The 27,220-nt window shown below is 65.0% G+C and overlaps 11 protein-coding genes across 11 annotated transcripts; 7 read left to right on the top strand and 4 right to left on the bottom strand.

The window, feature by feature from the left end:
* Positions 1–30: 30 nt before the first annotated feature.
* FA09DRAFT_141258 (LIP-domain-containing protein) lies at positions 31–2,149 on the bottom strand. Its single transcript, XM_025739132.1, has 10 exons — positions 1,975–2,149; positions 1,555–1,916; positions 1,387–1,490; positions 1,319–1,327; positions 953–1,261; positions 870–893; positions 738–814; positions 498–684; positions 183–442; positions 31–126 (listed from the first exon to the last, which is right to left on the bottom strand). Exons 1-10 carry the CDS (start codon positions 2,011–2,013, stop codon positions 79–81), a joined length of 1,419 nt encoding a protein of 472 aa, XP_025595746.1. The 5' UTR covers positions 2,014–2,149; the 3' UTR covers positions 31–78.
* On the top strand, positions 2,117–2,877 carry FA09DRAFT_141104 (hypothetical protein). Its single transcript, XM_025739131.1, has one exon. It carries the CDS (start codon positions 2,286–2,288, stop codon positions 2,841–2,843), a length of 558 nt encoding a protein of 185 aa, XP_025595745.1. The 5' UTR covers positions 2,117–2,285; the 3' UTR covers positions 2,844–2,877.
* Positions 2,878–3,844: 967 nt separating this feature from the next.
* Positions 3,845–5,695, top strand: FA09DRAFT_352784 (NAD(P)-binding protein; the record flags this gene model as incomplete). Its single annotated transcript, XM_025744832.1, has 10 exons — positions 3,845–4,007; positions 4,067–4,168; positions 4,239–4,395; positions 4,451–4,495; positions 4,558–4,683; positions 4,743–4,782; positions 4,856–4,882; positions 4,939–5,040; positions 5,102–5,160; positions 5,218–5,695. 10 exons carry the CDS (start codon positions 3,845–3,847, stop codon positions 5,264–5,266), a joined length of 870 nt encoding a protein of 289 aa, XP_025595744.1. The 3' UTR covers positions 5,267–5,695.
* Positions 5,696–6,428: 733 nt separating this feature from the next.
* On the top strand, positions 6,429–7,304 carry FA09DRAFT_341110 (ribosomal protein S28e; the record flags this gene model as incomplete). Its single annotated transcript, XM_025744401.1, has 4 exons — positions 6,429–6,450; positions 6,548–6,561; positions 7,068–7,225; positions 7,292–7,304. 4 exons carry the CDS (start codon positions 6,429–6,431, stop codon positions 7,302–7,304), a joined length of 207 nt encoding a protein of 68 aa, XP_025595743.1.
* Positions 7,305–7,791: 487 nt separating this feature from the next.
* Positions 7,792–12,006, bottom strand: FA09DRAFT_140940 (beta and beta-prime subunits of DNA dependent RNA-polymerase). Its single transcript, XM_025739130.1, has 4 exons — positions 11,456–12,006; positions 11,279–11,391; positions 11,060–11,219; positions 7,792–10,994 (listed from the first exon to the last, which is right to left on the bottom strand). The coding sequence occupies exons 1-4, from the start codon at positions 11,762–11,764 to the stop codon at positions 7,860–7,862; spliced, it is 3,717 nt and encodes a 1,238-aa protein (XP_025595742.1). The 5' UTR covers positions 11,765–12,006; the 3' UTR covers positions 7,792–7,859.
* Positions 12,007–13,198: 1,192 nt separating this feature from the next.
* On the top strand, positions 13,199–16,430 carry FA09DRAFT_332102 (acyltransferase-domain-containing protein). The gene is made up of 10 exons (XM_025743316.1): positions 13,199–13,606; positions 13,771–13,851; positions 13,901–14,155; positions 14,210–14,317; positions 14,378–14,741; positions 14,793–15,207; positions 15,263–15,713; positions 15,772–15,914; positions 15,968–16,015; positions 16,072–16,430. Exons 1-10 carry the CDS (start codon positions 13,339–13,341, stop codon positions 16,390–16,392), a joined length of 2,454 nt encoding a protein of 817 aa, XP_025595741.1. The 5' UTR covers positions 13,199–13,338; the 3' UTR covers positions 16,393–16,430.
* Positions 16,431–18,041: 1,611 nt separating this feature from the next.
* On the top strand, positions 18,042–19,246 carry FA09DRAFT_332100 (hypothetical protein). Its single transcript, XM_025743315.1, has 3 exons — positions 18,042–18,125; positions 18,181–18,784; positions 18,990–19,246. The coding sequence occupies exons 1-3, from the start codon at positions 18,112–18,114 to the stop codon at positions 19,218–19,220; spliced, it is 849 nt and encodes a 282-aa protein (XP_025595740.1). The 5' UTR covers positions 18,042–18,111; the 3' UTR covers positions 19,221–19,246.
* A 182-nt stretch (positions 19,247–19,428) lies between these two features.
* FA09DRAFT_341107 (kinase-like protein) lies at positions 19,429–22,150 on the top strand (the record flags this gene model as incomplete). Its single annotated transcript, XM_025744400.1, has 15 exons — positions 19,429–19,753; positions 19,808–19,859; positions 19,916–19,952; positions 20,013–20,035; positions 20,090–20,123; positions 20,174–20,279; positions 20,332–20,375; positions 20,447–20,487; positions 20,553–20,679; positions 20,822–20,886; positions 20,946–21,045; positions 21,101–21,131; positions 21,190–21,380; positions 21,441–21,477; positions 21,681–22,150. The coding sequence occupies 15 exons, from the start codon at positions 19,429–19,431 to the stop codon at positions 22,148–22,150; spliced, it is 1,683 nt and encodes a 560-aa protein (XP_025595739.1).
* A 131-nt stretch (positions 22,151–22,281) lies between these two features.
* Positions 22,282–23,010, bottom strand: FA09DRAFT_140754 (protein translocase SEC6). Its single transcript, XM_025739129.1, has 5 exons — positions 22,892–23,010; positions 22,760–22,793; positions 22,598–22,695; positions 22,520–22,524; positions 22,282–22,425 (listed from the first exon to the last, which is right to left on the bottom strand). The coding sequence occupies exons 1-5, from the start codon at positions 22,952–22,954 to the stop codon at positions 22,413–22,415; spliced, it is 213 nt and encodes a 70-aa protein (XP_025595738.1). The 5' UTR covers positions 22,955–23,010; the 3' UTR covers positions 22,282–22,412.
* Positions 23,011–23,189: 179 nt separating this feature from the next.
* Positions 23,190–25,652, top strand: FA09DRAFT_332099 (hypothetical protein). Its single transcript, XM_025743314.1, has 4 exons — positions 23,190–24,465; positions 24,520–24,919; positions 24,977–25,398; positions 25,459–25,652. Exons 1-4 carry the CDS (start codon positions 23,215–23,217, stop codon positions 25,612–25,614), a joined length of 2,229 nt encoding a protein of 742 aa, XP_025595737.1. The 5' UTR covers positions 23,190–23,214; the 3' UTR covers positions 25,615–25,652.
* FA09DRAFT_312120 (thioredoxin-like protein) lies at positions 25,643–27,020 on the bottom strand. Its single transcript, XM_025740684.1, has 6 exons — positions 26,951–27,020; positions 26,739–26,848; positions 26,593–26,680; positions 26,214–26,523; positions 26,053–26,143; positions 25,643–25,993 (listed from the first exon to the last, which is right to left on the bottom strand). Exons 1-6 carry the CDS (start codon positions 26,979–26,981, stop codon positions 25,949–25,951), a joined length of 675 nt encoding a protein of 224 aa, XP_025595736.1. The 5' UTR covers positions 26,982–27,020; the 3' UTR covers positions 25,643–25,948.
* Between the last annotated feature and the right edge of the window lie 200 nt (positions 27,021–27,220).

The raw sequence follows: 27,220 nt of genomic DNA, 5'->3' as shown, positions 1-27,220 counted from the left end.
ACGCGTGGAAGATGTGCAGATGCATTTCTACGCGCAGCGTCCGGTGGGCCGGAGTCGTGTCGTCGAGGGTCGTCAGGCTCATGCGTTGGACGAGAAGAGCGAGCCGCTCGGAATGCCGAGCAGGGCCTGTGAGCGGAGGTGTCAGCACGTTGCCGGCGTGCAGCCAGCAGCGCCAGACGCACCTGGATCTGGGCCAGCACAGTGGGGCCGAGCTGTGCGATCGCCGTGGGTTGGAGCAGATTGAGCAGGCGCGTCTGCGTCGAGCTCGGCGGCGCCGCAACGCCGGCGAAGCGTGCCTCGAGGTACTGGATCGCGCTGCCGAAGCCTGTGACGAAGGCAAGCAGGTGCTCCGAGACGATTTCGCGGTCGTAGGTAATCGTGGCGCCGCGGCTGATCTGGTCGGCGTAGTACTTGTCCGCGAACTCCGTGCCAACCACGTCGTCTGTCGCCGGGGTGAGGACCAATCATGGGCAGCGGCAGACATCTCCCTTGCTCACCGTTGGTCGCGTGATAGGCGTATACGGGAATGGGAAGCACGCCGGCGCCGACGCCGAGGAAGGACTCGTCCAGCGTCTTGCGCACGACGGGCTCGCGCAGCAGCTCCTCCTGCGTCATGTCTAACTTGGAGACAAAGTCGACGCCGCCGTTGGCGAGGATGATCTGCGGCAGGCAGGTGCCGTTGGCCTGCGAGCGGCGGCGTGAGCAGCGGACGAGCAGCACTGTCTCGCATCACGTACCTCGCGCAGTCGCGAGAAGCCGTCGGCGTTGAGGTGGTCCGTGAAGAACTCCTGCAGCTCGGGGCGCACATTGTACTCTACGAGAGCGAAGCATCAGCATCGTTCCGCCACGCACGTGTGCACTTCACTCACGTCCTGCGAGGCCGGACACGACGACTGCGACAGTGGGTTGTCAGTGAAAGGTGGCCGCTCTTCGACGAGAGATCTTGACTCACGCCCAGCCATGGGTCCGCCATTGAGCTTGAGCAGGATGTCCTCGACATTGACAGGCAGGCCTCCGAGCGCCGCCGCGACGAGGTTAGAGGAAAGCTCGGGCGCGTACTCCTTCTGCTGCTGCAGCGCCCAGCCGGAGGCCAGTGCGCCACCCGAGTAGCCCATGAGGGCCAGCGGCAGACGTCCAGCACGCGAGGGCTCAACGATACTGCTGACGCGCAGAGTGGCGCGAGCAGCGTCGAGCACGCCTGTGCCTGCGAGCTTGCCCGCTGTGAAGCCTGAGCGTGGGCCCTGGTAGTCCGGAACAACGACTGCACGGGAAAGGGTGAGTGCTGTGACAAGGAGCCGCCCTCAAGATCTGGGCGCACCGATCCAGTCTGTGAGTGCGAGGTCGCGTCAGCAAGGCAATCGAGAGGAGCAGCAGACGACAACTCACTCTTTGCCAACGCAGCATTGATAAAGATCGACTCGAGCTGAATGACCAGATTGCCGCTGCCGCCCTTCTGCAGCTGAATGCTCGGAGCGCAGTTGGAGTTTGGTCTGTGAAAGGGCAGAGCTTGAGTCAGGCAGAATGCTGTGCGAGCCGGGGCCTCCAGACACGCACGAGTCCTCCGCCACCTGGTAGACCAGCGTCTTTGGCAGGCCGTCGGCGTTCAGGTCCGTCTTCTTTGGCATGAACACCGTGAGGGCGTTGACCTCGGGGTTGCCCTGCAGGTCAATGGTCTTGTAGATCACCTGCTCGGCGCTTGCGAGGTTCTGGGGCAGGATCGTGAACTGGCCCGGCGTGGCGCTGCGCTGCCGGATGATGGCGCCTGCAGGCCGCCGTGCAAATTGGTCGTCGCTCGGCTTGGCGTAGAAGGGGTCCTCCTGTGGCGGTACGGGTGCGCGAGCGAGAATGGCATGCGGGAAGCGCTCGGGCACCTCGGGCAGCGGCGTAGCGATAGCCGAGCTTGCAAGGAACAGTGCCTGGAGTCGAGCCTGAGCTCGGATCTGCATGCAATACGCACAGTGACGTGCCACTCACAGCCAGCAGCGAGGAGGGAGGAAGGGAGGAGAAACGCATCGTGTCCGTCTATCAGGGGTCCACAGGTCCAGCAAAGGTGAGCAGCTTGAGCAGCGAGCAAGTCCGGGTTGGGGAGAGCAGCTGCGAGCATGAGCAGCCGTCTTCTTATGGGGCAACTGGCAGACCTAGACCGCGGACGACCGTTGCAAGCTGCAGTCCGGGACGAGGCGCCGATGCCGCATCGCTAGCCCAGCGGCTGGCAGCGGCGGAGTGACACCACCTCAGCCGCTCAGGCGAAAGCTTTGCTCTCGTGCGGTGCGGAGAAGCGCAGGATGGCTCCCGCCGGCTGGCGCTGGCGAGGGCCCGGGCGCGGGCAAAGCGAGCTTGCGAGCCCGAGTGCTGTCAACCCTGGCTCTGTCCTCGGCGCCAGGCCCTGTCCTACCTGCTGCTGCAGCGCACCAGGGACTGGATGGCTGGCCCAGCAAGAGTCGGCGCACCTCTCGAGCGATGTCGGCTACCGCGGAGCCGAGCTGCCGAGCATGGCCCGTGGGGAGTGCGAAGGAGGCGCCGTCTCGTGGTGCCTCGCGTGCGCTTTGCAGCGCTGCTGTCGCATCGCGCATGGCTCCGCACTCCGGTTTAGCGGCGCATACTGCCTGCTGCCGGCTGGGTCGCCGGCGGCTCGCCTGAGAGCAGCGAGGTGCCTGCTGCGGTCGTCATGCTGCGGCCATCATGCGCCCTCAGGCGGAGTAAGGGCAGAGCCAAGCTTGCGAGGACAAACCTCTCGTGCTCGTGCTCGCCTCGCCGTTGCGCTGCGCTGCGGGGTCGGGTGCGGCGGCTGGTGCTGGGGAGCCGCGCTCGGCCATGGGCATGCAGCCTCGGGCAAGCTGTGAGGGCCCGCAAGGAACAGACGCCAGCCAGCCGCTGCAGCTTGTCCGCGCCCTTAGCGCAGCCCTCGGCGCTAGCCAGCGTCGGGCTCAGCCGCAACGCTCGGTGTACGGCAGCAGCAGCAGCCCCCGACTGTCACGCAGAGAGCCGGTGGTGCGTGAGCGACATCCACGCTGCAGCGGCTGGGTGAGACAGACGACAGCGCGCGGCTTCGAGGTGGTAGGGGCAGAGCTCGAGGTTGTGGCGGCGAAGGTCGAGGCTGGCAGGGGACGCGTCGGCGTGTGGACGCGCCATTTTCTTGCTTCCAGCCCTCAGAGGACAGCTGTTGAGCTAGCAACCGCTGCCCGCCCACAGCCGGGACTTCCGAGCGCTGTCGAGGAAGCGAAGAGGCGCACGGCTCGAGACATCCGGTTGCGAGCGTCGAGCCGAGCGTGAGGTGTGATGTGTGGGCTGACAAGCGTGAAGCCGCGGAAGTCAGCAGATCGCCGCCTCTCGAGGCCCGAGACGCAACGTCAAGCGCAGGGGCTCTGCGGCCCTTGCACGCACCGCCTTGCGTATATTGACCTGCTAGGCCGGCACAGAGGCCGAGGAGGCGTCGCAGGCCGCACGCTAGCCGTACAGATGAGATCTGGGCGCACGCCAGCGCCAACGCGGGCGGATAAAGCGAAGCGCCGAGTGCGAGGTCATGGCGCCATGGGACGACGAGCACGTGAGCAATGCGAGCCGCAGCTCACGTGCTGACATTGACGGGCTCGGAGGAGAGCAGCATCGCTCTCAAGGCCGTAGGAGCTCGCGACGAGGGAGCGAGCGCTGAGAGATGGGCAGGACAGCCCTCGCCTCGGCCTCGGCGCCAAGCGCGCGCCGCGAGCCGGAGGCAGCGCGCCGGTGCCCCGTGCGCGCTGATGGCCTCCCGATGGCGTGCCGATGCGGATGGGGGAGCGCGGCGCCCGAGCTCATCATCGCTTGTCTCCTCGACATCAGTCGTTCTCAGCAAGTCACACAAGCCATGTCAGAGCCACGCGGCCGCACCGATCTGCTCAAGCCCAGCTTCGAGCCGCACGCGCCGGCGCAGCCGCTGGGACACTCGCTGCTTCACGGGCCGCCGCGCGCGCAGCACATCGTCGTCGTGCTCGGCGTGGGGCCTGGCCTGGGCCTCGATGTTGCTCGCAGTCAGTCCATGCTATGCCCAATAGATAAGAGACTCTGTGCTGACGCTCGAATCTTGCAGTCTTTGCGGCACAGGGATACGCCGTGGCGATCCTGTCCAGGACCAAGGCGCGGCTCGATGCCTGGGCAGTCGAGGTGAGCCTCGCTTCGCGTGTGCTCAGAGGTAACCAGCTAAACGAGCGTCGTTCAGCTGGATGCAAGCGCACGCAGGGCACTGTCGGCGTGCGGCGAAGTGGCGCCCGCTCGTCCGCTCTCGCTGGCGTTTGGCTGTGACGTGCTCGACTCGGCCGCCATCATTCAGGCGGTCAAGGACATCCAAGCAGCGTGGCCTGAGCGAAAGATTGGAACTTGTGTCTACAACGCCAGCGTACGCAAGCGTGGTCCCTTCCTGTAAGCCTTGTTGCACCGTCATCCGGCTGGGGCTCACATAGCTTGCACGCAACAGAGAGCAGAGACCAGAGCAAGTGCGTGATGGCGTGCAGGGAAGCATGTGCGTCGCCGTTACGTTGTCCAGCGCGAGTGGTACAGCTCTGACCCTGCACGCTCTCGTAGCTTTGCCGGCTTCGCCTTCCTGCAGAGCGTCATTGGCGCCATGGTGCAGCACAACAACGGCGCCGGCGGCTCGGTGCTCGTGACGGGTGCGACGTCGTCGACGCGCGGCCGCGAGGGCTTCGCTGGGTAAGGCAAGCTGAAAGCAGGAAAGCGATAGCACTAGAGGCTAATGTGCTTGATGACAGCTTCGCCGCGAGCAAGTCAGGCCTGCGTGCCATCTGCCAGGTGAGTCGTGGGCAGGCACGAGCGTCGCGGTAGCCCATCGCTCACCTGCTGTGCATCACGCCGCCCCCTGCAGTCCGTCGCTCGCGAATTCGGTCCCCAGGTGAGCTGCCGGAGTACTGCCTGAATGTTGCATTGCTGACCTCTTCATCTTTGCAGAACATCCACGTCGCACATATCATCGTCGACGGCGTCATCGAGAGCCAGACGATGCTCGACCGCTTCGACTTCCCCAAGGGCTCCCGCTTCCCGGACGGCGCGGTGAGCGTGGCGTCAGGGGGCCCGCCCCAGGCCAGTTGCTCACGACGGCCTCTTCACGCAGGCTCTGCTCTCGCCCGAGATGGCGAAGACGTGGCTCTTCCTCGCTCAGCAGCGGCCGAAGTGAGTGAAGCGAGGGGCGGCGAGAGGGCTGTTGCTCATTCTGCCCACTCCCACCAGCGCGTGGACGTTCGAGATGGACCTGCGCCCAGCCAAGGAGCACTTCTGACGGAGAACCAGCGCACACATCACGGGCAGAGTACGTCGCAGTCATGTAATTTCCACGAGGCGCAAACGGCGACCGCGAGGCCAGCGCGAGCGACGGGCAGAGACGACATGCACCGAGCGCGAAGTGCAATGAGAGTGAGCTGCTCGTCGAAGCTGCACGCCGGCAGCGAGCGTGTGGACAGATTGAGGTGGTGTTGACTTTTGATGGGCGGATAGGGAAATGAGACGGCGTTGAAGCGATCTGAGGGAAGAGTGGTGAGCATGATGATGATAGGCGCGGTCTGCATCGAGGAGCAAGACGAGCAGACTAGGCTGCCGGCGTCTGCACGGTTACACATCTGACCCGCCCGGCCCTGTCTCGTCCCTCCTTTGCGCCTGTCCTTCTCTTCGCTTCGAGGAAGCCACCTCACCTCCTCGCTCTCTTCATCTGCGCGACAACTCACCTAGCGAGTAGATCACTTGGAACGCGCCCTCATCTTCCTGCGCTTACGACGAAGTCTGCGCATACGCTTCTTCCTCCACTTAGCGCGCATTTTCTGCACACAGCAATGAGAGGGCGGGGAGCGAGCGAGGCGGAGTGACGGGCGCGGGCGGGCAGGGCACGGGGCAGGCGGCGAGGAGCGGGTGGAGCAGGCGGAGCAAGGAGAGGGAGGCAGGACAAGGAAAGCGTCAGTAAGGCAGGTCACTGGCAGACAGCATCGGCGGCGGTGCTCACGAAGAATGAGCGATGGGTGGGTGGTGGTGGAGAGGCAGCCCGCAGCGAGGCGGCGCCATACGTTTTGAGCGCCTCCACCGTGCGCGGCGGCGGCGGGCGAGTGGGGCTGGCGGCAGCAGAGCAGTCTTGCTAGCCGAGGTGCGGCCGCTCGCGTGAGCGCCTCCCGCGCGCCGTCCGTGGGGGCGGGCCGTCTGTGGCGCCGCCGCGCGCGTGAAGACGACGCAGAGGGGCGCGGTGCCGCAGCTGCGGCGCTGTGCCGCGGCTCGACGCGTGCTAAGGGGCGGAGAGGGAGCTTTTGTCGCAGTCGCACGCTTGAGCCTGCCGCCCTGCCTCACGGCCGCCCTGCCAGGCGCGGCGCGGCAGCTGCTGCGCTGCTGCCCGTGTCGAGAACGGCCAGCCTCGACGCCTTCTCACCCTCACCCATTCCCTCTCCGAATCTTCGCCCAGCATGGATGCCTCCAAGACCCCCGGTGCGTGTCCCTGCCGCTCCGTGGTGCCGCTGGCATCATGCATGTGTGGCCCTTTCGCTCTGCCGAACGTCAGACTGACGCTTCTTCTCGCCTGCAGTCAAGCTCGCCCGCGTGAGTCGATGAGCCGCAGCAGAGCTCAGAGCTGGCGGAGCGGTCGGCGTCTCTCTGCATGCGCCTTCAAATGCCGCACGAGCGCCGCTATGCGCTTGCCGCAGCAGAGCAGCAGAGCGGGTTGCACATGCTGGGCTGGAGGTGCAGGGCGAAGAGGCATGCTGGCAGGAGGGGTCACGCACGGGAGAGGAGGACAGAAGACGCAGAAGGATCTGGAGGGAGAGAGGGCGTTATCGCGGTACGATCTCGTCGTCCCTCGCTGGTCAGCGCTGGCAGGTTGGCGGCAGGCGTCCGGAGCTGCCGACGCAGGAGGGAAAGGCGTTTCGGTCGGGCCGGCATGCTGGTGGTCATAGGCGCGAGCGGTCCGGATGCCGCCTTGCGGCCCGTCGCCGTCGCCCGACTCGCCGCTGCCTGGCTGGCAGGGGCGCAGCTGCGTTCGAGGGGATGTGCCAGTCCATCACGCTTGACCAAGTACGGCGTGCTGACGCCTGGCGCCTTGCTCTCAGGTTATCAAGGTTCTTGGCCGCACCGGCTCGCGCGGCGGTGTGATCCAGGTGCGCGTCGAGATGATGGACGACCAGAGCCGGAGCATCATCCGCAACGTGAAGGGCCCGGTCAAGGAGGACGACATCCTGGCACTGCTCGAGTCCGAGCGTGAGGCACGGTGAGTAGCGCGCCGGGTGGTTGTCTAGCCGCGCGACGGCATGCTCATATCCTTGCCCGCCTCAAGCCGCCTGCGCTAAGGCGCTGTGCTCGTTGCTCGCGTTCTCTCGTTCCGCCGTTTCGCCTTTCTGCCACACTCCCGGGTCTCTACATGACATACTAGCATCTCTGCCCTCTTCGCGGGGTCAGGCCCCCTCGAAAAGCGTGTTCGCGCGTCGCCGCACACACACTCAACACATCACCATGACCAACGCTCGAGAGACGTGTGCGCCACGGGCCGCAGCAGGAGCATGAGCAGCAGCAGCAGCAGCAGTACAGGTGGCAGCAGCGAGGGGCGGCAGCAGACGGGGGCTTTTGGATCGACTTGTAGTTTGCAACGGCGTCGAGGCAGGCCGAGAACCGGGGTGGCAGATGTGCCTTTGTTAGAGTACAATGGAAGGGAGGGCTGGAGGGGGAGACTCGTGGGGTGGGGGAGGGATTGCGCGACGGCTAAGCTCTAGCTAGCTCTTTTCGAGATGCGAGACACGAGGTGGACGTGGGGTGGGGGGGCATGAGAACTTGCATGGAGAGAAGAGAGTGGGCTGCGATGATGAGGAGGGGTGTCGAACAGGTGGCCGTGTGCCGGCGGCCGGGCATTAATAGAGTCTCGAGGCGACGCCCATCGCCATGAGCTCCTGGAAGAGGAGCTTGGCCGCGTATGGGATGAAGATCTTCGAGATGGCCGTGCGGTTCTTGCACGAGCGGCAGTCGTACGTGTTCTTCTTGAGGTTGGCGACGGCAATGAGGCCGCACGTGTCGCAGACGTGGATCTGGTACGCGTCGGACGCCGTGTACATGCGCTCCTTGAGGAAGGCGCTCATGCCGTGCGCAATCATGCAGTCGCGCTCCATCTCGCCGAAGCGCAGGCCGCCGTCGCGACTGCGGCCCTCGACGGGCTGGCGCGTGAGGATCTGCACGGGGCCGCGGGCGCGCGAGTGGATCTTGTCGTCGACCATGTGCTTGAGGCGCTGGTAGTACGTCGGGCCGAGGTAGACCTGCGCCTGCAGCTTGCGCCCCGTGTGGCCGTTGTACATGACCTCGAGGCCGCGCGACTGGTAGCCGAGCTGCCGCAGAATCGTGCTGACCGCGTCGACGGTGAGGTCGGTGAAGGGCGTGGCGTCGCCCTCCTGGCCGGACAGCGTGGCAACCTTCGACAGCAGACACTCGACCAAGTGGCCGATCGTCATGCGCGACGGAATGGCGTGCGGGTTGATGATGATGTCGGGCGTCACGCCCTCGACGGTGAACGGCATGTCCTCCTGCCGGTAGCAGATGCCGACGGTGCCCTTCTGGCCGTGGCGCGAGGCAAACTTGTCGCCCGTCTGCGGTATCCTCGTCGAGCGCACGCGCACCTTGACGAACTTGACGCCCTCGCCGTTCGTCGTGACGAGCACCTGGTCGACGATGCCCGACTCGGTGCTCTTCAGCGGCACACTGACGTCGCGCTTCGTGTGCAGCTTGCTGCGCAGGCCCAGCTCCTCCGAGTCGCCGGGCAGCGGCGTCGTCTTGCCGATGATGATGTCCTCGCCCGAGACGCGCGTGCCGGGCGCACACAGGCCGTCGAGGTCGATCTTGTCGTACGTGCCGTGCTTGAGCCGGATCGTCGTCTCGCGCATCGGCTTCTCAAAGACCTCCATCTCGACCATGCCCGCCTTCTTCTCCATGTCCGTGTAGCAGCGGTAGTAGAGCGAGCGGAAGAGGCCGCGGTCGATCGACGACTGGTTCATGATGACCGAGTCTTCCTGGTTGTAGCCCGAGTAGCAGAGAATTGCCACGATGGCGTTCTGGCCGGCCGGCAGCTCGCGGAACTTGAGGTGCTCCATCGAGCGCGTCGTCGCCAGCGGCCGCTGCGGGTAGTAGAGGATGTTGGCCATCGTGTCCATGCGCATCTGGTAGTTGGTCAGGTACACGCCCATCGCCTGCTTGCCCATCGCCGACTGGTACACGTTGCGCGGACTCTGGTTGTGGTCCGGGAACGGAATGATGCTGGCGCAAATGCCCAGGATCATGGCCGGGTGAATCTCGCAGTGCGTCCAGGTGTCGGGCGCATAGGTGTGCAGCGAGACGAGACGCGCCGACGGGTCGCCGCCGCTGTCGCGCTCCCACGCCGGGTTGGCGTTGTGGGCGCGCGAGTACTCGAGGTCGGAGCAGCTCATGGCGATCATGACGATCTCCTCCTCCTCGGCGTCGAGGTACTCGATCACGCCCTCCTGCAGCAGCTGCGTCCATGCGAACGGCGTGCCGTCGGGCTTGTACCCGTCGGAGAGCCACTGCATGTGCTGCTTCTTGATGCACAGCGTCTTGTCGTGCGGGTTGACGATGAAGAGCGGCCGCAGCACGCGGCCGGCGTCGGTGTAGAGACGCAGCTCCTTCTCGCGAATGTCGTGCACGACGCTGACCTCCATGGTGATGTCGTCCTTGCGGCGCAGGTCGCGCAGCGTCTCGACGAGGCTCGTCGGATCGCCGTGCGTGCCCTGCCAGACACCATTGACGAAGATCTTCGTTGCGCGCGCGTCCTCGCGGCGCATGTCCACGAGGCTGTCCAGGCCGAACTCCTCGAGAAACTCGATGATTGGCGCCGACGGCGAGCCGACGGAGATGAGCGACATGAGACTGAGGTTCTTGACGAGACCGCACGCCTGGCCTTCGGGCGTCTCGGCCGGGCACACCATGCCCCAGTGCGTGTTGTGCAGCTGGCGCGGCTTGGCGATCTTGCCGTCGCGCCCGATGGGCGTGTTGCAGCGCCGCAAGTGCGACAGCGTCGACGCGAACGTGTAGCGGTTCAGCACCTGCGACACGCCGGCCTTGGCCTGCATGAACTTCTTCTGGTCGCCCCAGTTGCCCGTGGCGAGCGAGTACTTGAGGCCGTTGGTGATCGTGCTCGACTTGACGGCGGCCTCGAGGAAGAACTCCTTCTGCTCCTCGACGCACTTCTGCAGATGCCGGTAGATGTCGCGCGTGAGCTTCCGGAAGAGCATGCGGAACAGGCCCGAGAGCAGCGGACCGGCAAGGTCGAGACGCTTCTTGCCGAAGTGGTCACGATCGTCGATCTCGCGCCGCTCGAGCGCGGCCAGCAGCAGGCGGTGCACCATGTAGCCGAAGAAGTAGGCCTTCTTCGTGCTGGCGCCCTCGGAGATGGAGATGTGCGGCAGCACCTCCTTCTGCAGGATGTCCTGCGCGTACTGCTGCCGCTTGTTCTTGCTCAGGCCCGTGCCGCCGCCTCGCCGCCCGATGAAGTCGAGCGCAAACTCGCGGTCCTGCACGACGAACGCCTCCTCAATGCACGGCTTGAGCAGCTCGAGCATGGCCGTGTCGTTGTCGTCGTAGCAGATGTGCTGCAGCACCTCGCGGTCTGGCACGATGCCGAGCGCACGGAACACGATGACAATCGGAATGTCGGCGCGGATGTAGGGCAGCGTGGCGCGCATGGCGTTGTGCGTGGCCTTCTCCTTGTGCCGCGCGAAGAGCTTGATCTGCATCGAGCTGATCGTCTTGCCGCCCTTCTCGACGGCACTGCGGATCTCGGCCAGGTGCGTGTACGCCGACGGCGCAGGCTTGGTGAAGACGTAGACGTGGTTCGCAGCCATGCGCTCCTGCGCGATCAGCACCTTCTCCGAGCCGTTGATGACGAAGTAGCCGCCCGAGTCGAGCGGGCACTCCTTGAGCTGGTACATGCGCTCCTCCTCGAGGCCCTTGAGCCAGCAGAACTCGGACTGCAGCATGATCGGCACCTGTGGGGCATGCCAGCGTCAGCGTCCGCGCAACACGGTGCTTTTCCGCATCACGAGGGCCTCACCTTGCCGATGAAGATCTTCGGGTCATCTTTGTCCGACGGCGGCGTGTAGTTGTCGTCGTCGACCCACAATCGGTCGCCGGTGGCATCATCGATCATGTTGGGATCCTCGTGCTGGACGAGACGCCGCTGCTTCATGTCCAGGAAGAGCGGAGCAGCATAGCTGTGCAGGGTGGTCTGGTGAGCGCCGCGCAGACTCCGCAGGGGCCAGCGTCTGCTCACGTCAGGTTACGTAGCCGTGCCTCCTGCGGCCACATTTCTGCCGAGCTGCCGTCGGACTCGGTCATCTGTGGACGCGAGAGGTAGATCTGCCCGAACTCGATCTCGTAGCGACGCTAAGGCAGAGCGCAGACAGTCAGGCTCAAGCGCCGAGCCAGCGCACACGCTGCTCCTACTCACAGTGCAGTCGCCTGCGAAGCCGGTGTGCTGATCGAGCTGCTCGAGCGTGATGCTCTTGACCTCCTCAACGAGCTCCTGCATCGTGTTGTTGACGAACTCGTTAAAGCTCGCCAACTGCTGCTGCACGAGGCCGTTCTCGTCGAAGAAGGCGCGGATCACGTCCCAGAGGTCTTCCTGCCCGATCTCGTCGTCGGGCGAGTCAAACTCCTCCTCGTCGCCCAGCGCAGCATCGTCGGCGTACGAGCCGTAGGCGTCGTCGCCGTAGCCGTACGCATCCTTCGAGCCGGCGCCGTTGAGCGGCGCACTCATGTACGAGTCATAGGCCGTCACTGCGAAAGGCGAAAGGCGCCGCCAACAGGGGAAGGAGGGAAGGGGAGAGATCGTTCGTCATCATGCTCTGTGCAAACTAGGCAAGGCGCAAGACGAGCCTGGACCCTGCTCCGACCCGCCGCTTCTGCCCAATTCCAGCTGGCCCTGCGCCTCTCGCAGGCACTGCCGCTTCTTCACAAAGACCAGCCCATACATCGCCTAGTACTCAGCTCAGCGCCACAGACGCGCAGTGACACCCACGACCCTTTTCCCACATCCCACCGCAACGAGTCTGCCACGCAATATGCACCAGTCATGATCGAGCCTCGCTGCGCGTCCGCCGGAGCGAGACGCAGATGACGAGCGGTGGAAGGAGGCCTTGAGGCGGCAGCAGCACGGCGTGCTCTTGATGGCGCGCGCAGAGGTTGCGCAGACTATCGCAGAGAGCAGCGCTCAGCACAGAGTAATCCGCGAGGAGCTCCGCACTAGATCAATGCGGCGAATCGAGCTGCCGAAGGAGAGAGCGTTGAGCACAGCGCCTCTGTGCAAATGCAGCACGGCAAGCAAATGCACCTGTGCGTGCGTGTGCTGTGCGGCTGCACCACCACTCTAGTGCTCCCTCCTCGACGCGGCGGGCACACGAGTGCCTGAAGGCGCACGATCCGCCAGCTGTGCAGCGAGGCGGCACAGACCGCGTGTGCTGGCTGGTGAGAGCAGCGATGCGGAGAGCGAAACGCTGAGCTGCGTGCGACTGTGCGGTGGACGATGCGCAGTCGTGTGCGACGGGACGCAGCTGCGAGGTGGCGGACGCAGCTGTGGACGCGCAGCGGGCGCAGGCGAGACGAAGCGCGAGCGCTGCAGCGAAGAGCGCGGGCGCAGCGACGTGAGAGCGTGAGGGAGAGGGCGACGGCGGTGACGGAGGAGACAGTGGCGGAGGGTGAGGGATGCCCGCAGCGAGCTGTCGAGGTATGACCGTGGTGCGAAGGAGGCCGAGCGAGAGGCCGCGCGTGCCGGCGTCTGCCTGCGCTGCCGCGGCGCGGTGCGACGACACGGCAGCGCGCCGCGGCACGGCGGCTGCAGCGCAGAGCCGCGCGCAGGCCGCGCGCATCTCGCAGCCGGCCGAAGCAGCTAGACGTCAGCGTTGTGACCCTCAGAGCCCGCACTCACCAGCCTCACGAAGCCATCACAAGATGCTTGCGACGACATCATCGCTAGCCGTGATGCGGCGGCCAATGGGGCGCGAGACGGGCGCGGCAGGGTGCTGAGGAGAGCCAGGGAGCGCGCCGAGGCGCCGCGAGCCACGTGGCCGCGCCGGCCCTTCAGCCTGGCGAGCAAGTTGTATTGCTCTCCCACAGCAGCACATACAAAAGCCATGCCGCCAGGCTAATCGCTTTTGCGTCCCACGCTGGCTCCGGTTCCCCGCACTGCGAAGCCGGACGGCTGCCACTCAAGCGAGGCAAGCGACGATCCTCCGCTCCACACGCATCCCGTGCTAGCCGCTGCTCCTTCTCCCTGCTCCTGCTCAATCTCGTCTGTGCCTCTCGCGTCGCTCACCGCGGAAGTGCACGCACAGCATGGCACCCTCCTCATCTGCCTCCTCCTCGCGGGCTCCCGGCGGCGTCGCCTCCACTCTCTCGACCTCGCAGCGCGATGCCGTCTCGCGCTCGCTGCTCGGCCCTGCCGCCGGCGCGCCCGACGGCATGACGTCGGGCGTCGGCGACGCGCCCATCGACAGCAAGGACCTCAACGTCGTCGAGCAGTACAAGGCGCACTTCCGCGAAGACCCACTCATGTGGATTCGCCAGGTGTACCGCTACGGCAGCGGCGACGGCTGGCGCGGCTGTGAGTCGACGCTGGCGGGAGAAGGAGCAGATGAGCCGCTTGCAGAGCACCTCCTGTGTGCATGTGGGGCCGAGTCCAGGGATTGAGAGAGAGCGTCTCCGACCCTCCACATTGGCGCAGGAACGACCCGGGCCGTGTGCATATGCTGACCTCGACCTGGGCAGACACGGACTACATTGGCGCGCCGATCTTATACCCAACGCAGTCGCGCGATGTGATCCAGTCCGTCGTGACTTCTCAACAAGGTGCGTGCGCTGCTCTTGTCTCCAGAACTCTGCTCACGTCTTCTTGCAGTGCAAGAGCGCATCTCCACGCTTGCGAAGCACCGCGTCGAGGCTCTCTACGCTACAGTCCCGCCAGCACCTACAGCTGAAGGGCGAGCGGAACTTGAGGCGCTCAAGGCGCGCAAGCGACGAGAGATGGAGCGCACGCTCACAGATGTTGCTCGCGGCCTGGCGGAGAAGTCGGTCGCGCAGCTCGACAGCCCGCGCTTCCTGCGTGGCTTTGCGTGGAGCGTGGAGAACGTGCTGGCGCGTTTGTACCACCAAGGTGAGTGTGCAGCGCGCTACAGATGTGGAGACAGTAGCACTGACAGATGTCCAGGCATCCACATCTCCGTCGAGCAAGTTCTCGAGCTACGCCGCGTCGCATCGCACTGTGCCGAGCGCAAGATCTCGCTGCTCTTTGCGCCCTCGCACTCTTCGCACATCGGTGAGCTCTTCCGTTCTGTGACCCGGAGGCGCCCTCTATGACTGACAACTCCGTCCCCAGACTACCTCACGCTATCGTGGCTGATGTTCCGCCTCGGGATTGCGGTGCCTCACATCGTCGCGGGCGACAACCTGGACATTCCGGTGGTTGGCCGTGCACTGCGCGGAGGCGGCGGGTTCTTCATCCGCCGCACGTTCGCAGGCGACCAGCTGTACTCGGCGGTGATCAAAGAGTACGTCGAGCAGGTACTCGGCGCGGGCAAGAACCTCGAGTGCTTCATCGAGGGCACGCGTAGCAGGACCGGCAAGCGGCTGCCGCCAAAGCTGGGCATCCTCAAGTACGTCGTCGAGGCGCTGCTGAACGAGCGGACAGAAGACGTCTACGTTGCACCAGTCTCGGTACAGTACGACAGTGTGATTGAGAGGTGAGCCTACCTACCTGCGGCCCGCGTTCTGCGCTCACGCTGTTGGCGCAGCTCGACATACGCCGACGAGCTGCTTGGCAAGCCAAAGGAGGCCGAGTCGCTCTTTGGCCTGCTCGGCTCCTCCTCATCACTGCTCCAGCTGAAGCTCGGGCGCATCGACATTCGCTTCCAGAAGCCGTGGTCGCTGCGCGAGTTCATCGACGAGCAGATTGCGCGACGCGAGGCGCCGGCACCCGGCGGCGAGAAGGTGGCGCTGGAGCCGCGCGGCAACGCCGAGCACAAGGTGCTGCTGCTCAAGGCGCTCGGCTACAAGATCCTTGCCGACATTAATCAGGCAGGCGTTGTCATGCCGGCGGCGCTCTGCGGCACTGTGCTGCTCACACTGCGCGGCAGAGGCATTGGCCGGACTGACTTTGTCAAGCGCGTCGACTGGCTGGCCGAGATCATCCGGACGAAGGGTTACCAGGTGAGTCCGATTGTGCCTGTTGGGCGTGTGCGGCTGCTCACCTCTCCACACGTAGGTCGCAGACTTCGCGCAGCTCTCGACTGGCGAGGTGATCGACCGCGCCATCGGCGGTGTCATGAAGGGCCTCGTGGATGTCGAGACGGACGTCATGGAGCCGACGTACGTGCCTGTCAAGCGCTTCGAGCTGTCCTTCTTCCGCAACCAGGTCATCCACGTCTTCGTCTCCGAGGCGCTGCTGTGTCTTGCGCTCTACACGCGTATCAAGCAGGGCGGTCCGACACCTAGTCAGGCCATGCCGCTCGAGTCGCTCGTGCACGAGGCGGGCTTCGTCTCGCACATCATGCGCGGCGAGTTTGTCTTCAACAGCGCCGACAAGCTGGAGAACAACGTGCACGCCACTGTGAAGCAGCTGGTGTCCGGCGACGTGCTGAGCCAGGACGGCGAGGGTCGCATCGGCCTCAGCGACGCCGAGCGCAAGGCGGGACGCTTCAATTTCGACAGCTATCGTGCGTGTTCTGAAGCTGACGCAGGTGGCAGCTTGCTGACCTACCGCGCCTCTCGCAGTCTTCCTCGTGTTCCCGCTGCTGGAGGCCTACTGGCTTGCCGCCTGCTCGCTCCTGCTGCTTGCCCCGCCGCCACCGCCGGGGCAGAAGGTCGGCGACAGCACGGCGTGGTTCGCCGCCAAGGACTTTGAGAAGCGCGCTCAGGTACGTCTGACTCTCACTCGTGCCTGGAAATGGGAGCTAACGCTCGCTCGCAGCTATTTGGCAAGACGCTCTACGCCAGCGGCGAGCTCTCCTACCTCGAGGTGAGCATACTGCTGGCCGCTTCGCTTGATCGATGCTGACGTTGCTTGCTGTCCAGGCCATCAACGCTGCAACGCTCAGTGCCGCCTTCCAGCGCTACGACGAGCTCGGCTTCGTGCAGCGGCGCAAGTCGGAGGGCGTCAAGCCGCAGCCTCTGATCGCGCTGTGCCCCGGCGTCGCTCCGACGCTGCTGCGCGACGGCGCACTGGACCCAAGTGGCTCCCTGGCAGCGCTCATTGAGCATCTCTCGGCCTTCCGGCGCGAGGGCAAAGACCGCAGAGACGAGGGCGGTGTGGTGCCGCCACGTCTCCTCAACGTCATCGAGAAGAACCTCGGCGCAGTCGTCGAGTGGACTCGCAACGCCGACGCTCGCATGTAGCGCGTTACAGCAGGAGGAATGCAGCATCTATGCAACGACTTTGCGGTGACGTCGAGTGTGGGTGAAGGGTCAAGTTGATGTCCGCAGCGGAGGCTCGGACGGGAGCATTGCTCATGCGTCGCGGAGGCCATGCGAGACGCACACAACGTCCGGTCCGGAGGCACAGCGTGGGAGCGTGCGGCTGCTGATTCTCACGACCCAGCCTCTCGGGGCAAGCTTTGCATGGTCGCATCAGGAGCCTAGCTAGCCTGCATCTGCTGCAGTGCAGCTGCACCCGAGAAGGCGAGCTGGTTGCGGTGCCACGAGGAGGGAGCGGTACCATCAGCACGCAGACGCTGCGTCGGAGGCTTGCTGCGTGCTGCGCCGGATGCGGCAGGTGCGAGAGGGAGGGTGCGCGCGTGTGGCGGAGGCTTGCTCGGCGCGCGGCACACTGCTCCCGTGCCCGGCGCGCGCGCGGCGCTCGGAGGCAAAGGCCGCGTGCGGCTCGCGCGGACAGCCAAACTTCCACCCTCTTGCCCCTCATGCCTCCGCTCCGCCTTGCGAAGCTGCTCACTTGCTGCCGCACGAACGCAGCATGATGCTCTGCCAAGCCGAAGTGACGAGCAGTGGATGCAGGAGAGGAGCAGGCAGAATCCGAGACTAGGTAAGACTCTGTCGGACACAAACAGATCCTGCGCTGTTGTGCGCTTATGCGTCACGCCTCCTCTGCGAGCGAGGCTGAAAGACCTATAAAGGCCCTCGTCTGGCCTCGCTCTTCCTCTTCTTTCCTCCACCATCAGCTCCTCAAGTCGTTCTCGCCTCGTCTTCGCCTTCGCCGTATCCTCTTACCTTTATCTTCTTATCTTGCACACTCTCTCGTTGCCCGACGCTGTATCTTCAAGCTCTCTTCGTCTCGCAACCTGCCTCACTCGAAGCACCGCTCAGCAGCAGTCACACCGCACATCAGGCTTCGTCGTATCGCGCAACTCCTCCTCTTCTCAACAAGCTTCGCACTCTCGCATCAGCCATGCGCCCCACTCTCGCTCTTCGCCGCCCTGCCCGCCCCAGCCGGGCTCCCACACCGACCTTCGTCTTGGTACTCCTCGTGCTCCTCTCGCTGCTCAGCTCGAGCGTCGCCGCCATCCGGCCACACACTCGCGCCTACGTCGTGCGCCGGGCGCTGCCCTCCGCTTCCATCGCGGCGTCCGCAAGAAGCAGCGCACTGCCATTGCCCGTGCCGCACGTCACGCTGGCGCCTGCTACGGCTGGCGCAGCCAGGGAGATCGTTTCGAGACGCTCGAACGCTGGACTGAAGGCCTGGTAGCTGGTGCCATCCGTCGGGACTTCACCCACGCAGAGTTGGCCTTGGCATCGTGGGAGGGGCAGGAAAGGGAAGGGAGCAGTCGTCATCGTCACCAGCACATCTTATCTGTAGCATTACTTCCCATCACACGTCGGCTCATTATTCATAGCTCCTGATTCTCATGACTCTGCTGCCGTCTGATTGGACTCTGCGAGGGTGTCGTGCGGGAGTGAGAAGGTGGGGCGGGTGCCGGAGGAGGAGATGCTGGGAGGCAACTAGACTCCCGAGTCCCGGGCGCCCGCGTCCGTGCGCGCGCACCTCTCGCTCTCTGTGCTGCCGCTGCCCGCTTCTTCTCACATCTCCATCCACACCCATCTCATCCGCGAGCCTCGCCCTGCACGCTTGCTTCACTGGCCAGGACCGGGCGTTTCGACGGCATGGCTGAGCTCGCGTGAGTATGGCTGCGCATGCGGCCGTGCACACCACTGAGCCCTGTGTCTCTTCAGGCTGGCGCATCTGCCTTCGCTGCCGCCGCAATCGCTGCCTCTGCTTCTCTCGCACCTGAGCGTAGCGCATTCCGCGTCATCGCCTGTGCCCTTCTCCCTGCTCATCTCCTCATTACGCGCCTCATCGCTCTCAGCCGCTTCGACGGCCCCGCGACGAGCCTCGCACATCCACCTGCCGCACTCATACCCGGGGCGCTCCTTCTTGCTCATCAGCACGCCCACTGCCCCGACACGCGCACAGCTGCGCGCTGAGGAAGCATCAGCATCACTTGGCGCTGATGCGCTAGCACTGGCTGGCTTGGCACCCAACACGCCCGCCGCCTCTTCGTCGACCGCCAGCGGTAGTGCGACGCGCAGCACGCTCCTGACGCTCGCTGGGCCGGCCAGTACGCTCCTTCAACGACTCTCGCTGCCGCCGCCTCTGGGCGCGCCAGGCTCAGGCGATGGTGCACGAGAGCTGCGAGGGAAAGGACCGGGCAACTGGGAGGAGAGGACGCGCGTCGTTGGCGAAGGGTTCGAGTGCAAAGTCGGAGACGCACGCGTCGTGCTGGCCATGATGCGACTTGGTGCGGGCAAGGGAGAGGAGAAGGGCGCGCTGTTGCTAGTGAGTGGTGCGAGCGGCGAGACGAGGTGAAGTGGTCTGCTTTGTGCTGGCAGCGACGAGGCACATGAGCGCGGCGGGCCTGTGGAGCAGCCAAGGAAGACTCGGCGAGTCGGTGCCCTGAACGACGGTGCTGGGTTCTACCTGCAAGCTCGCCTCCGCTGTCAGTCCTACTCAATGAGATGTTCGGCTGACTCTCTTTGCGCAGGTCTCGACGCCCTCGTCACCAACAGCGACGCTCTCAGCGCCGCTGTTGCTCGCGCAACTGTTCCCCGCACATCTGACGCCCGGCGGTGTGGTGCCCTTTACGCCATCACTAGCCGCCTGGAGCGAGGTGCGGCCGGGCGCGATGGGTGAGGAGGGCGGAGAGGAGAGGGCGCCGGGGGAGAAGGAGGCCGTGGCGTGGGAGGGCATTTGCCGGATGCTCAGTGTGCTGTAATAGACGCGCTGCACTGCACTCTGAAGGGCGATTGAAGAGCTGTGTGATGCTGCTGTGGCTGGGGCAAAGTGACCCTGAATGCTCAGCTTGCTCGCCGTCGTCGTCGGCAGTCGCGGCGCGTGTGCCACTCTACGCGCTCCCCACGCGGCGCGCCAGGGCATCATGTCGCGCCGCACTCCAGCCCGCAGTGCGCCGAAACTGCCTCGCCATGCCGGCGCTCTCCTTGATCTCCCACCACGACCCCTCTCTGCACCAGACATGCCCTACCGCTGTGGTCATGTCCACCTCGCCCCTCTCCTCTCCCTCCGACGCGCGAGCGCAGCGCAAGGTGGCGCCCCTCGGCCCGCCTGCGCCGCCTGAGCGCAGCAGCGTGGCGCCGCTGCGAGCCAAGCGCAAGCTCTCGCTTTCGCCCGAGTCATCACCCGTTCTGGATGCCGATCTGTTCGACCCCGATCTCTTTCCAGATGCTCAGATTGACGACGGAGAAGAGCCTGTGGCGCATCTCTACACGTCTAGTGGGAAGCGACAGCAGCGTACGTCCACTGTCCGCGTGTATGCGCTCCCTCGCCTGACTGCGGACCCGGCAGGCTTGGCTGTTCAACCACACGTGCCCTTTGTAGTCGGTCGGCACCCGCGCTGGTCAGTCACAGCTTTCAGCTAGGCGCACTGGGCCAAGCTGACGTCGCCGCTATCAGCGACTACGTGCTCGACGCGCCAATCGCCTCCGCACGTGTATGTACGCCATCTCTAGCTCTGCACTGCGCTCACTGACTCAGGCATCTGACTGCACAGCATTTCAAGTTGATCGCGCACATGTGAGCCTGTTGTATCCGCACTTCGTGCCGCATGACTGAGCTATAGATCTGCAGCACCGACTCAGGTGACGCCTTCGTGTCGCTCGTGGTGCGTCGTCTAGCCATGGCGCATCGATTCATAGCTCATGGCTCTTCCAGGATCTCTCAACCAATGGTACGCTTCTCAATGGTCGGCGTATCGATGCCGGCAGCGCTTGTCTGCTGTGCGACGACGACCGCATCGGCCTGCCGGGCGTCTCCAAGGGTGAGCCATGTCTCGTGACAGTGTGTACACAGCTGACGTCGTCCGTCGACAGAGTACCTCTACCGACACGCCAGCTCATCGAGAGAAGAAGACGAGGTACGCCGTGCCGAGACCACCACTGAGACTGGACCGCTTGCACGCTCATTTTCGTCATGCCTACTCAGCAGGAAGTGGGCGACTTTCGCGTGCTGCCGCGTGTCCTCGGCACGTTCGTATTGCCCTACGCGCATCCGAGATCCTTCATGGCCACTGAAGCTTATCTCCTTCGCTCAGTGGCACGTACGCCTCGGTGCGCTTGGCCATTCATGTGCCTACTGGTGCGCAGGCGGCATGCAAGCGCCAGAACCGTGCATGGCTGGCGGATGCTCAGACAGCAAGGAATGCGCGCCGCGAAGTGGCGGTGAGTCCTCCGGCCGAGCGCCGTAGCTGAGAGGAGCTCATTGGCTGACGTCAAGGGAATGAAGTTGCTGAAGGAGATGAAGCATGTGAGAACGGCGCGCGCGCGCCGCTGCCTCCCATTGCAAAGCTGAGCTCGTCGTCAGCCGAACATCAACAGCTTCATCGCCGTGCACCTGGACGAGGAGCACGTCTACTACTTTGTCTCTTGGTCCGTCTGACAGCTCTCTTCTAGGCGTGACGGAAGGCTGACGCGCGATCCTCCGACAGCGTGGCAGGCGGCGACCTGTTCAACTACGTCGCAGCGCACCGTCGGCTCGGCGACGCCGAAGCCAAGTTCATCTTCCACCAGCTGCGTCTTGCCATCGCGGTGAGCCATCTCTCGTGTCGTCGTCTAGCATCCGACTGAGCGGCGCCGGACGCAGTACCTGCACAACCACGGGATCGCGCATCGCGGTACGTCCTGCTAATCCGCTCTGGTTGTCCTTGGCTACTCACTCTTCCGCCCGTGCAGACATCAAGCCCGAGAATGTGCTGCTTCTGGCTGCCGGCAGCTTCCCGCATGTCCAGCTGGGCGACTTTGGCCTGGCCTCGGACGCGCCAGGCAAGTTGCAGCGCGCAAGCTCGCAGTGCGGCACCGTGTCGTATTTGCCGCCCGAGGCGCTGCGCTGCCGCGTTACTCAGGAGTCGTACGACGCCCTCGCAGTGCGTGTGAAGCGGAGGGCATGCTCGGATGCGCAGCGCCTGACGCCGTAGCTCTGCTAGTTCGACACGTGGGGAGCTGGCGTGGTGCTCTATGTGCGTGCGGCCTCAGCTGCGTGGACGGCGAGCCTTGGACCAGATGACTGACTCGACGCCACCATGCTCGTCTTCCAGGTGATGCTCTGGTGAGGCCATCTGATCCTGATCCAGCCACATTGCGCTGACGCACACACACCCTGCAGCGGTGACTCCTCTTCCATCTCCGTGTCGCCGTCCTGCTCCGCTGACCGACGTGTCCACCAGGCACGCACCCCTTCGACCACTGCCAGCTCGACACGCTCGACGACGTCTCATGGGAGGTGCAAGCCGAGCTGCTGCGTCGACGTCTCGTGACGCACGAGTGGCTACGCAGTCGTTCCTTGCTCCTCGCGGCGCCACCTGCCGTGCCGCTGCTCCCGAAGGCAGAGGCGCAGGAGGCAATCGCGGCGGCCGACTCGCGCCGCCAGCTCGTCCAGAACGTCTTCACGGGCGTCACGTTTGACCCGTACATGCAGAAGATGCCCTGCCTCGCCGGTGAGCTCTACCCGGCGCCCATCGTTCGCCTGCCCGTCGCTGAAGCGTCGCCATCTCCAGCACGCGTCCTCCTGCAGCAGCTCCTAGCGACGGACGTCAAGGAGCGCATCAGCGCCGAAGCGGCTGCACAGAGCGAGTGGCTGCGCCACTCGAGACGCGAGCTGGACGCCATGTACACGCAGCGCGTGCGAGAGCGCTGAGCAGCAGCGCGGCTCGCCTCGTCGCCGGCACCTAGGCAATATCCCACGTCTTAGCCATTCTCCGACTCTGCTCTCCCGCATGTTTGCTCTCATGGCTCGCCCGCGCACGTTCTTGTACTTGCCTGTCTGACGTCTCGCCGTCCAATCCCATCCTCCACGCTCTGTATCCGCAAGACGAAGATCCTGGATTCTGTTTCGTCTGTGCCCCTCCGTCTCGCGTCTCCCTGGCGCCCCTCTCGATGCCCTGCGCGTCGAGAGACGTTCATGCGCCTCCACTGTGAAGGAAGTGTGTGTCAGTCTCGCGTCTGGCGGTGCGCAGGCCGTGTCATTGTGGCGCAGCTGCAGCGTCCTGTGCGGATCGGGACGTACACGAGCTGCAAGGAGCGCAGAGGCGTCAGCAAGGTGTCAGGTGTCAAGTAGCACAGGCACCACACGGCAACGACGCACAATGTTGTTGATCGGGATGTGGATGAGCTTGACAAAGTAGCCGATGAAGCCCATAACGACGAAGCCCATGCCGACGGCGCGGCAGATCTGCAGGTACTCTGCGGGCGGCCGAGGTCGTCAGTGCGCTGAGAGTGAAGGGCCAGAGACGGAGGGCAGGCGCACCCTTCTGGTTTGGCTTGGTGCAGCGCTTCATGAACTGCGAAGAGGCAGGAGAGACGAGAGAGCGGCTGCGTGTCAGCGGACATGCCTGCCTGCGCCCAGCCACAGGGCAAGCCGCCCACGGCAGCGACGCACGTGTGTGCCCTCCTTGACGAAGTTCTGCGGCACGTCGAGCATCTCCTTGAGCGTGTCGGCCATGATGTGCGAGGCGGCGGTGTGAGGGACGAGGAGAGGTGAGGGGTGGGAAGCACGCTGGCTGCCGAATGCAGCGCGCGAAGACTCCCCGCTCTCCCCGCGGCACGTCCGAGCGCCACGTCGGACGCCGCGGCGCTCCCACGCGGCGACGAGGGCGTGGGAGAAATCACGTGCGCCCGGGGTCCAAAAAAGTTGCTTCCTGGCCGGCCTGTGCCACCTCGCACCCTCTTCCCGCCCACCTCCACCCCTCTCACCCACTCACCATGCCACCAAAGAAGTCCATCTGGCGCGCGCCCGACGCCCAGCACTTCTCCGTCGTGCATCGCTCGCAGCGCGATCCGCTGCTGCACGACGGCGATGCCTCTCGCGGCGTGCTGCGCGAGGCGCCTCGCGCCAACCTGCTGCGCGGCAACCATGCCTCTGGCTCTGCGACGCCGGCACCCGGCGGCGGAGAGACGCTCTCGCAGCTCGAGGCCAAGCTCGGCGATGAGCTGGCGCAGGAGCGTCCTAATGTCGGCGAGGCGCAAAAGTACGGCGTCTACTTTGACGACAGCGCGTACGACTACATGCAGCACTTGCGGCCCATCGGCGGCACGCACAATGCGCGGCACGGCGGCGTCGACGAGGTGGACGACGTCGATGTGGTGCTGCTGCCTGCGCCTGCGCCCAACACCACCAAGAGTAAGGGCAAGGGCAAGGGCAAGGGCGACGGCAGCAGCGGCGGCGGCTTCGAGCTCAAGCCGGCAGAGCTGGAGAAGCAGCCGGTGCGGCAGGCATTGCCGGCAGACGTGCTGCCACCGCGACACTTGCCGGCGCGCGACTGGAGCCGCATGGAGGATGTGGCGCCGGAGCTGCGCGGCCTGCAGCCCAACATGGACCCGCATCTGCGCCAGGTCCTCGAGGCTCTCGACGACGACGCCTTCCTGCTGCCGGCGCAGCGACGCGCCGCCGCTGCCGCAAGGGCTGCCGCTGCCGCTTCCGAAGCCGAGGCTGCAGCGAAGGCGCCAGCTGCAGAGGAGAAGGAGGATGAAGAGGAGGAGGACATCGACGACTTCTTCGCCGACATCTTGGCTGACGGCGAAGCGGCGGATGACGAGGTGCTGCCATGGCAGGCCGAGGCGCCAGGCGGTGAAGAGACGCTCTTTGAGACGCCCGCCGCACGCGCTGCGAGGGAGCTCATGACGCTCAAGGAGTCCGGCGCCGGGCCCGAGGCGCTCTCGCTCGAGGCGCGCGTGGCGCTCTTCAAGGCGGCACAGAGCGAGGCGAGGGCACAACAGCCGCAGCAACCACGAGGTGCGGGCGTGGCGGGCAGTCGAGTTAGCAGCACGGGAAGCCAGTCGATCTTTGGCGAGAAGGGCCCAAGTCGGAGAAGTAGACATCCCGGCGCAAAGGCTCGCCTGGCCGCGAGCTACTACGCGCCTAGCGCTGCTGGCGGCGCGACGGCCTTCTCGATGAGCTCGAGCGCCATGGAGCGCAACGCCGGACTGAGCGGGCTCGATGAGCGCTTCGAGAAGGTGCGTTGCTCCTCTGTGGCTCTGTGGGGGATTTTGCTGACACTAGCAGCACAGATGGAGGCGCTCTACGAGGCCGGCTCGGATGAGGACGAAGGCTCAGACGATGAGGACTCTTCTCTCACGCGCCCGCCGCCTGCCTCCTTTGACTCAGACGACGACGATGATGACGAAGGCGCTCCGCCTCTGACGCGCGAAGACTTCGACGGCATTCTCGACGACTTCCTGACGCGCCACGAAGTCTACGGCGGCCGTCTGCGCACACGGCTGGGCGCGCCTGAGTCGAGCGGCGCTGCCAAGCTGGGCCAGCTGCGAGAGGAGCTGGGCGCGCCGCTGGCGAGGAGGCGAGAGGAGGTGGATGAGGGAGAGGAGAGCGAGGAGAGCGAGGAGGAGGAGATCATGATGCCGCGCTCGGCTAGAGATGGAAGGGAGAAGTGGGACGTCGAGACTGTGCTCTGTGAGTGCTGCTTTGCAGTGCCCCTCTCCGTCTCACATGCTGACGACGCCCCCTCAGCCACGCGTTCCAATCTCGAGAACCACCCGCGACTGATTGCCGCTCGCTCCTCGGTTGCGGGCTCGACGATGTCACATCGGCCCACGACGATCGCCTCCTCCGGCATCGGGCGCCCGTCTTCGCTCTCGACCAACGGCTCCGAGGTGATGCCGCGCGTGCGCATCAACCCGCGAACCGGCCTGCCCGAGATCACCAGCTACATCAAGCTCGCGGCGCCGCGCGAGCGCGAGCTGCCGCCGACGGGCTTCAAGGAGGAGTGCAGCTCCGTGCGCGAAGTGCCTGAGGAGGACGAGGATGAGGCGTACAGCAGTGGCGCGGAGAGCGACGATACGATTGGCGCTCGACGAACCATCACGCGACCACGCAATGAGAGTGCAGAGGAGAAGAAGGCGCGCAAGACGGCGGCTAAGGAGAGCAAGCAGGTGCGCTTTCCTTGTCCCCTCTTCCTCCCCACTCTGCTAACAAGCTGATGCCCTCGCCAGGCGCGCAAGAGCGAGAAGTCGGCGCGCAAGCAGGCGTACGCCAAGGAGCGCAAGACGCAGCTCAAGCAAGCCGGCGCACGGGTCGCGGGAGGCGGCGCGGCCGACGTGGGCCGCAATGGTGTCGGGCGCGAGGGCATTGCTGTCAGACTTGCTTAGAGGGGAGAGGTGCAATCGTCATCATCCAGACAGAGACGTTGGCTGGGGTGAAGTTGCTCGATTAGAGTGATACATCGTGATGAGGCCTGTCTGTGCTCGTGCGAGTGCTGGGTACCCAGCTGCGACGGACCAGCTCCACCTGTGTCTAGCGCACATGCGTGCCATCGCTGTCCTGTCATGACCCGTCCCTTCACAGGGGCAGTTGGCTGGAAGTACACGTCTTCCAGCCTCCTGACCATGTGAAGCTGGCAAGTGACGGCGGACAGCGGAGGCGCGCATTACGCTTGACACAAGCAGACCTGTCGCATCGCCTGCATGGGCTGGGCTTGCATCCTCAGAGCTTGGGTCGTGAGTCGTTCGCGAAGGGACCCTTGTAGTCCTGGCGTGCGAAGAGTGGTCAGAGGATGTGGCGCAGCGGCAACAGACGGCAGCACGCACCTTGTGCAGGAACGCCGCGATCTGCTCAAAGCGGTCCGAGCCAAAGAAGCGCGCCGTCTCGCCGTCCGAGGCACGCTTGACGACAAACCAACTGCGCAACGTCGGCGACACGTCAGCGACTTTGCTGCCTCAAGCAGAGCCTGAGGCCGCGTCCTACTCACGGAGCACCGAACATGCCCTCCTCCACCGCCTGCTTGCTCTCAGCAGTCAACCTATCTCTGCTCTCCTTCTTCTCCGCCTGCTTCAATGCCTCTTCCAGCATCTCCTTCTTGGCCACGTTGGCCGGCTCGAGGATCTTGCGCACATCGTCGGCGGTCTGCACAGGCAGGTCGTGCGTCCAGAGCGCCTCCATCAGCGCAGCCGTGGCCTTCTGGAAAGGCGCTGACTCGATGCCTGCATCCTGCAGCGCTCGCAGCACGCATTGCGCATATTGCGTGTTGACGGGGAAGCCGGTCGGCATGCGCAGCTTCACTGCATGAGTCGCAGTGGCATTAGCACAGGCGACAGGAGACGGATGCCAAGCTGCGCGCCACCACTCACGTCCATAGAAGACCTCGGCGCGGCTCATGTCCTCGTTCATCCAGCGGCCCTTGTTCTGCACCGTGATGGGCGGCTTGTTGCCCGAGATCTGCCCCATCGCAGCGTCAGCATGCGTGCTGGCAGCCCAGCCAGAGGTACAGACGCACCTGCATGACACGCCCCAGGTTGAGCGGCTTCCACGCCACCTCGGCATCCCAGATGTCGACGTAGCGCTGCAGCACGCGGAAGCCGACCTGCGCCCAGGGCGAGATGACGTCTGCAGCGGCCGGGGAGTCAGCGGTCGGCGCTGGTAGGATGCAGCCGCAGCCGCAGGCACTGCAGCGTGCCGCCGCATGGCCAAGATGTCTATGCGACGCACCGAAGTAGAAGGTGATGTGGTTCTTTGGCATGATGAGAGAGATCGAGCACAAGCAGGCAGGGGTGTGGGTGGAGGGAAGGGAAGATGTCGCGCCTTGCTCCCCGCTGCCTGTGCACCCCGCTCGCCGCACCCCGGCCACGCGCGGACGCCGGAGGCCGAGTGGCGCCTGAGTGCGGGGAAAGCGAGCGCGACTGCCTCAGCCTCCACTAGACTTCTACTTGACGGCCATCTCGCCTCGAGCTCCCTTCGCACTCGGGGTAAAGCCGCCCC

The sequence above is a fragment of the Tilletiopsis washingtonensis genome (genome assembly GCF_003144115.1).
Source record: "Tilletiopsis washingtonensis strain MCA 4186 unplaced genomic scaffold FA09scaffold_22, whole genome shotgun sequence".
NCBI lineage: Eukaryota > Fungi > Basidiomycota > Exobasidiomycetes > Entylomatales > Tilletiopsis > Tilletiopsis washingtonensis.
Note: the sequence above shows the minus strand (reverse complement) of the source record. Positions and strands in the feature narration are given on the sequence as shown.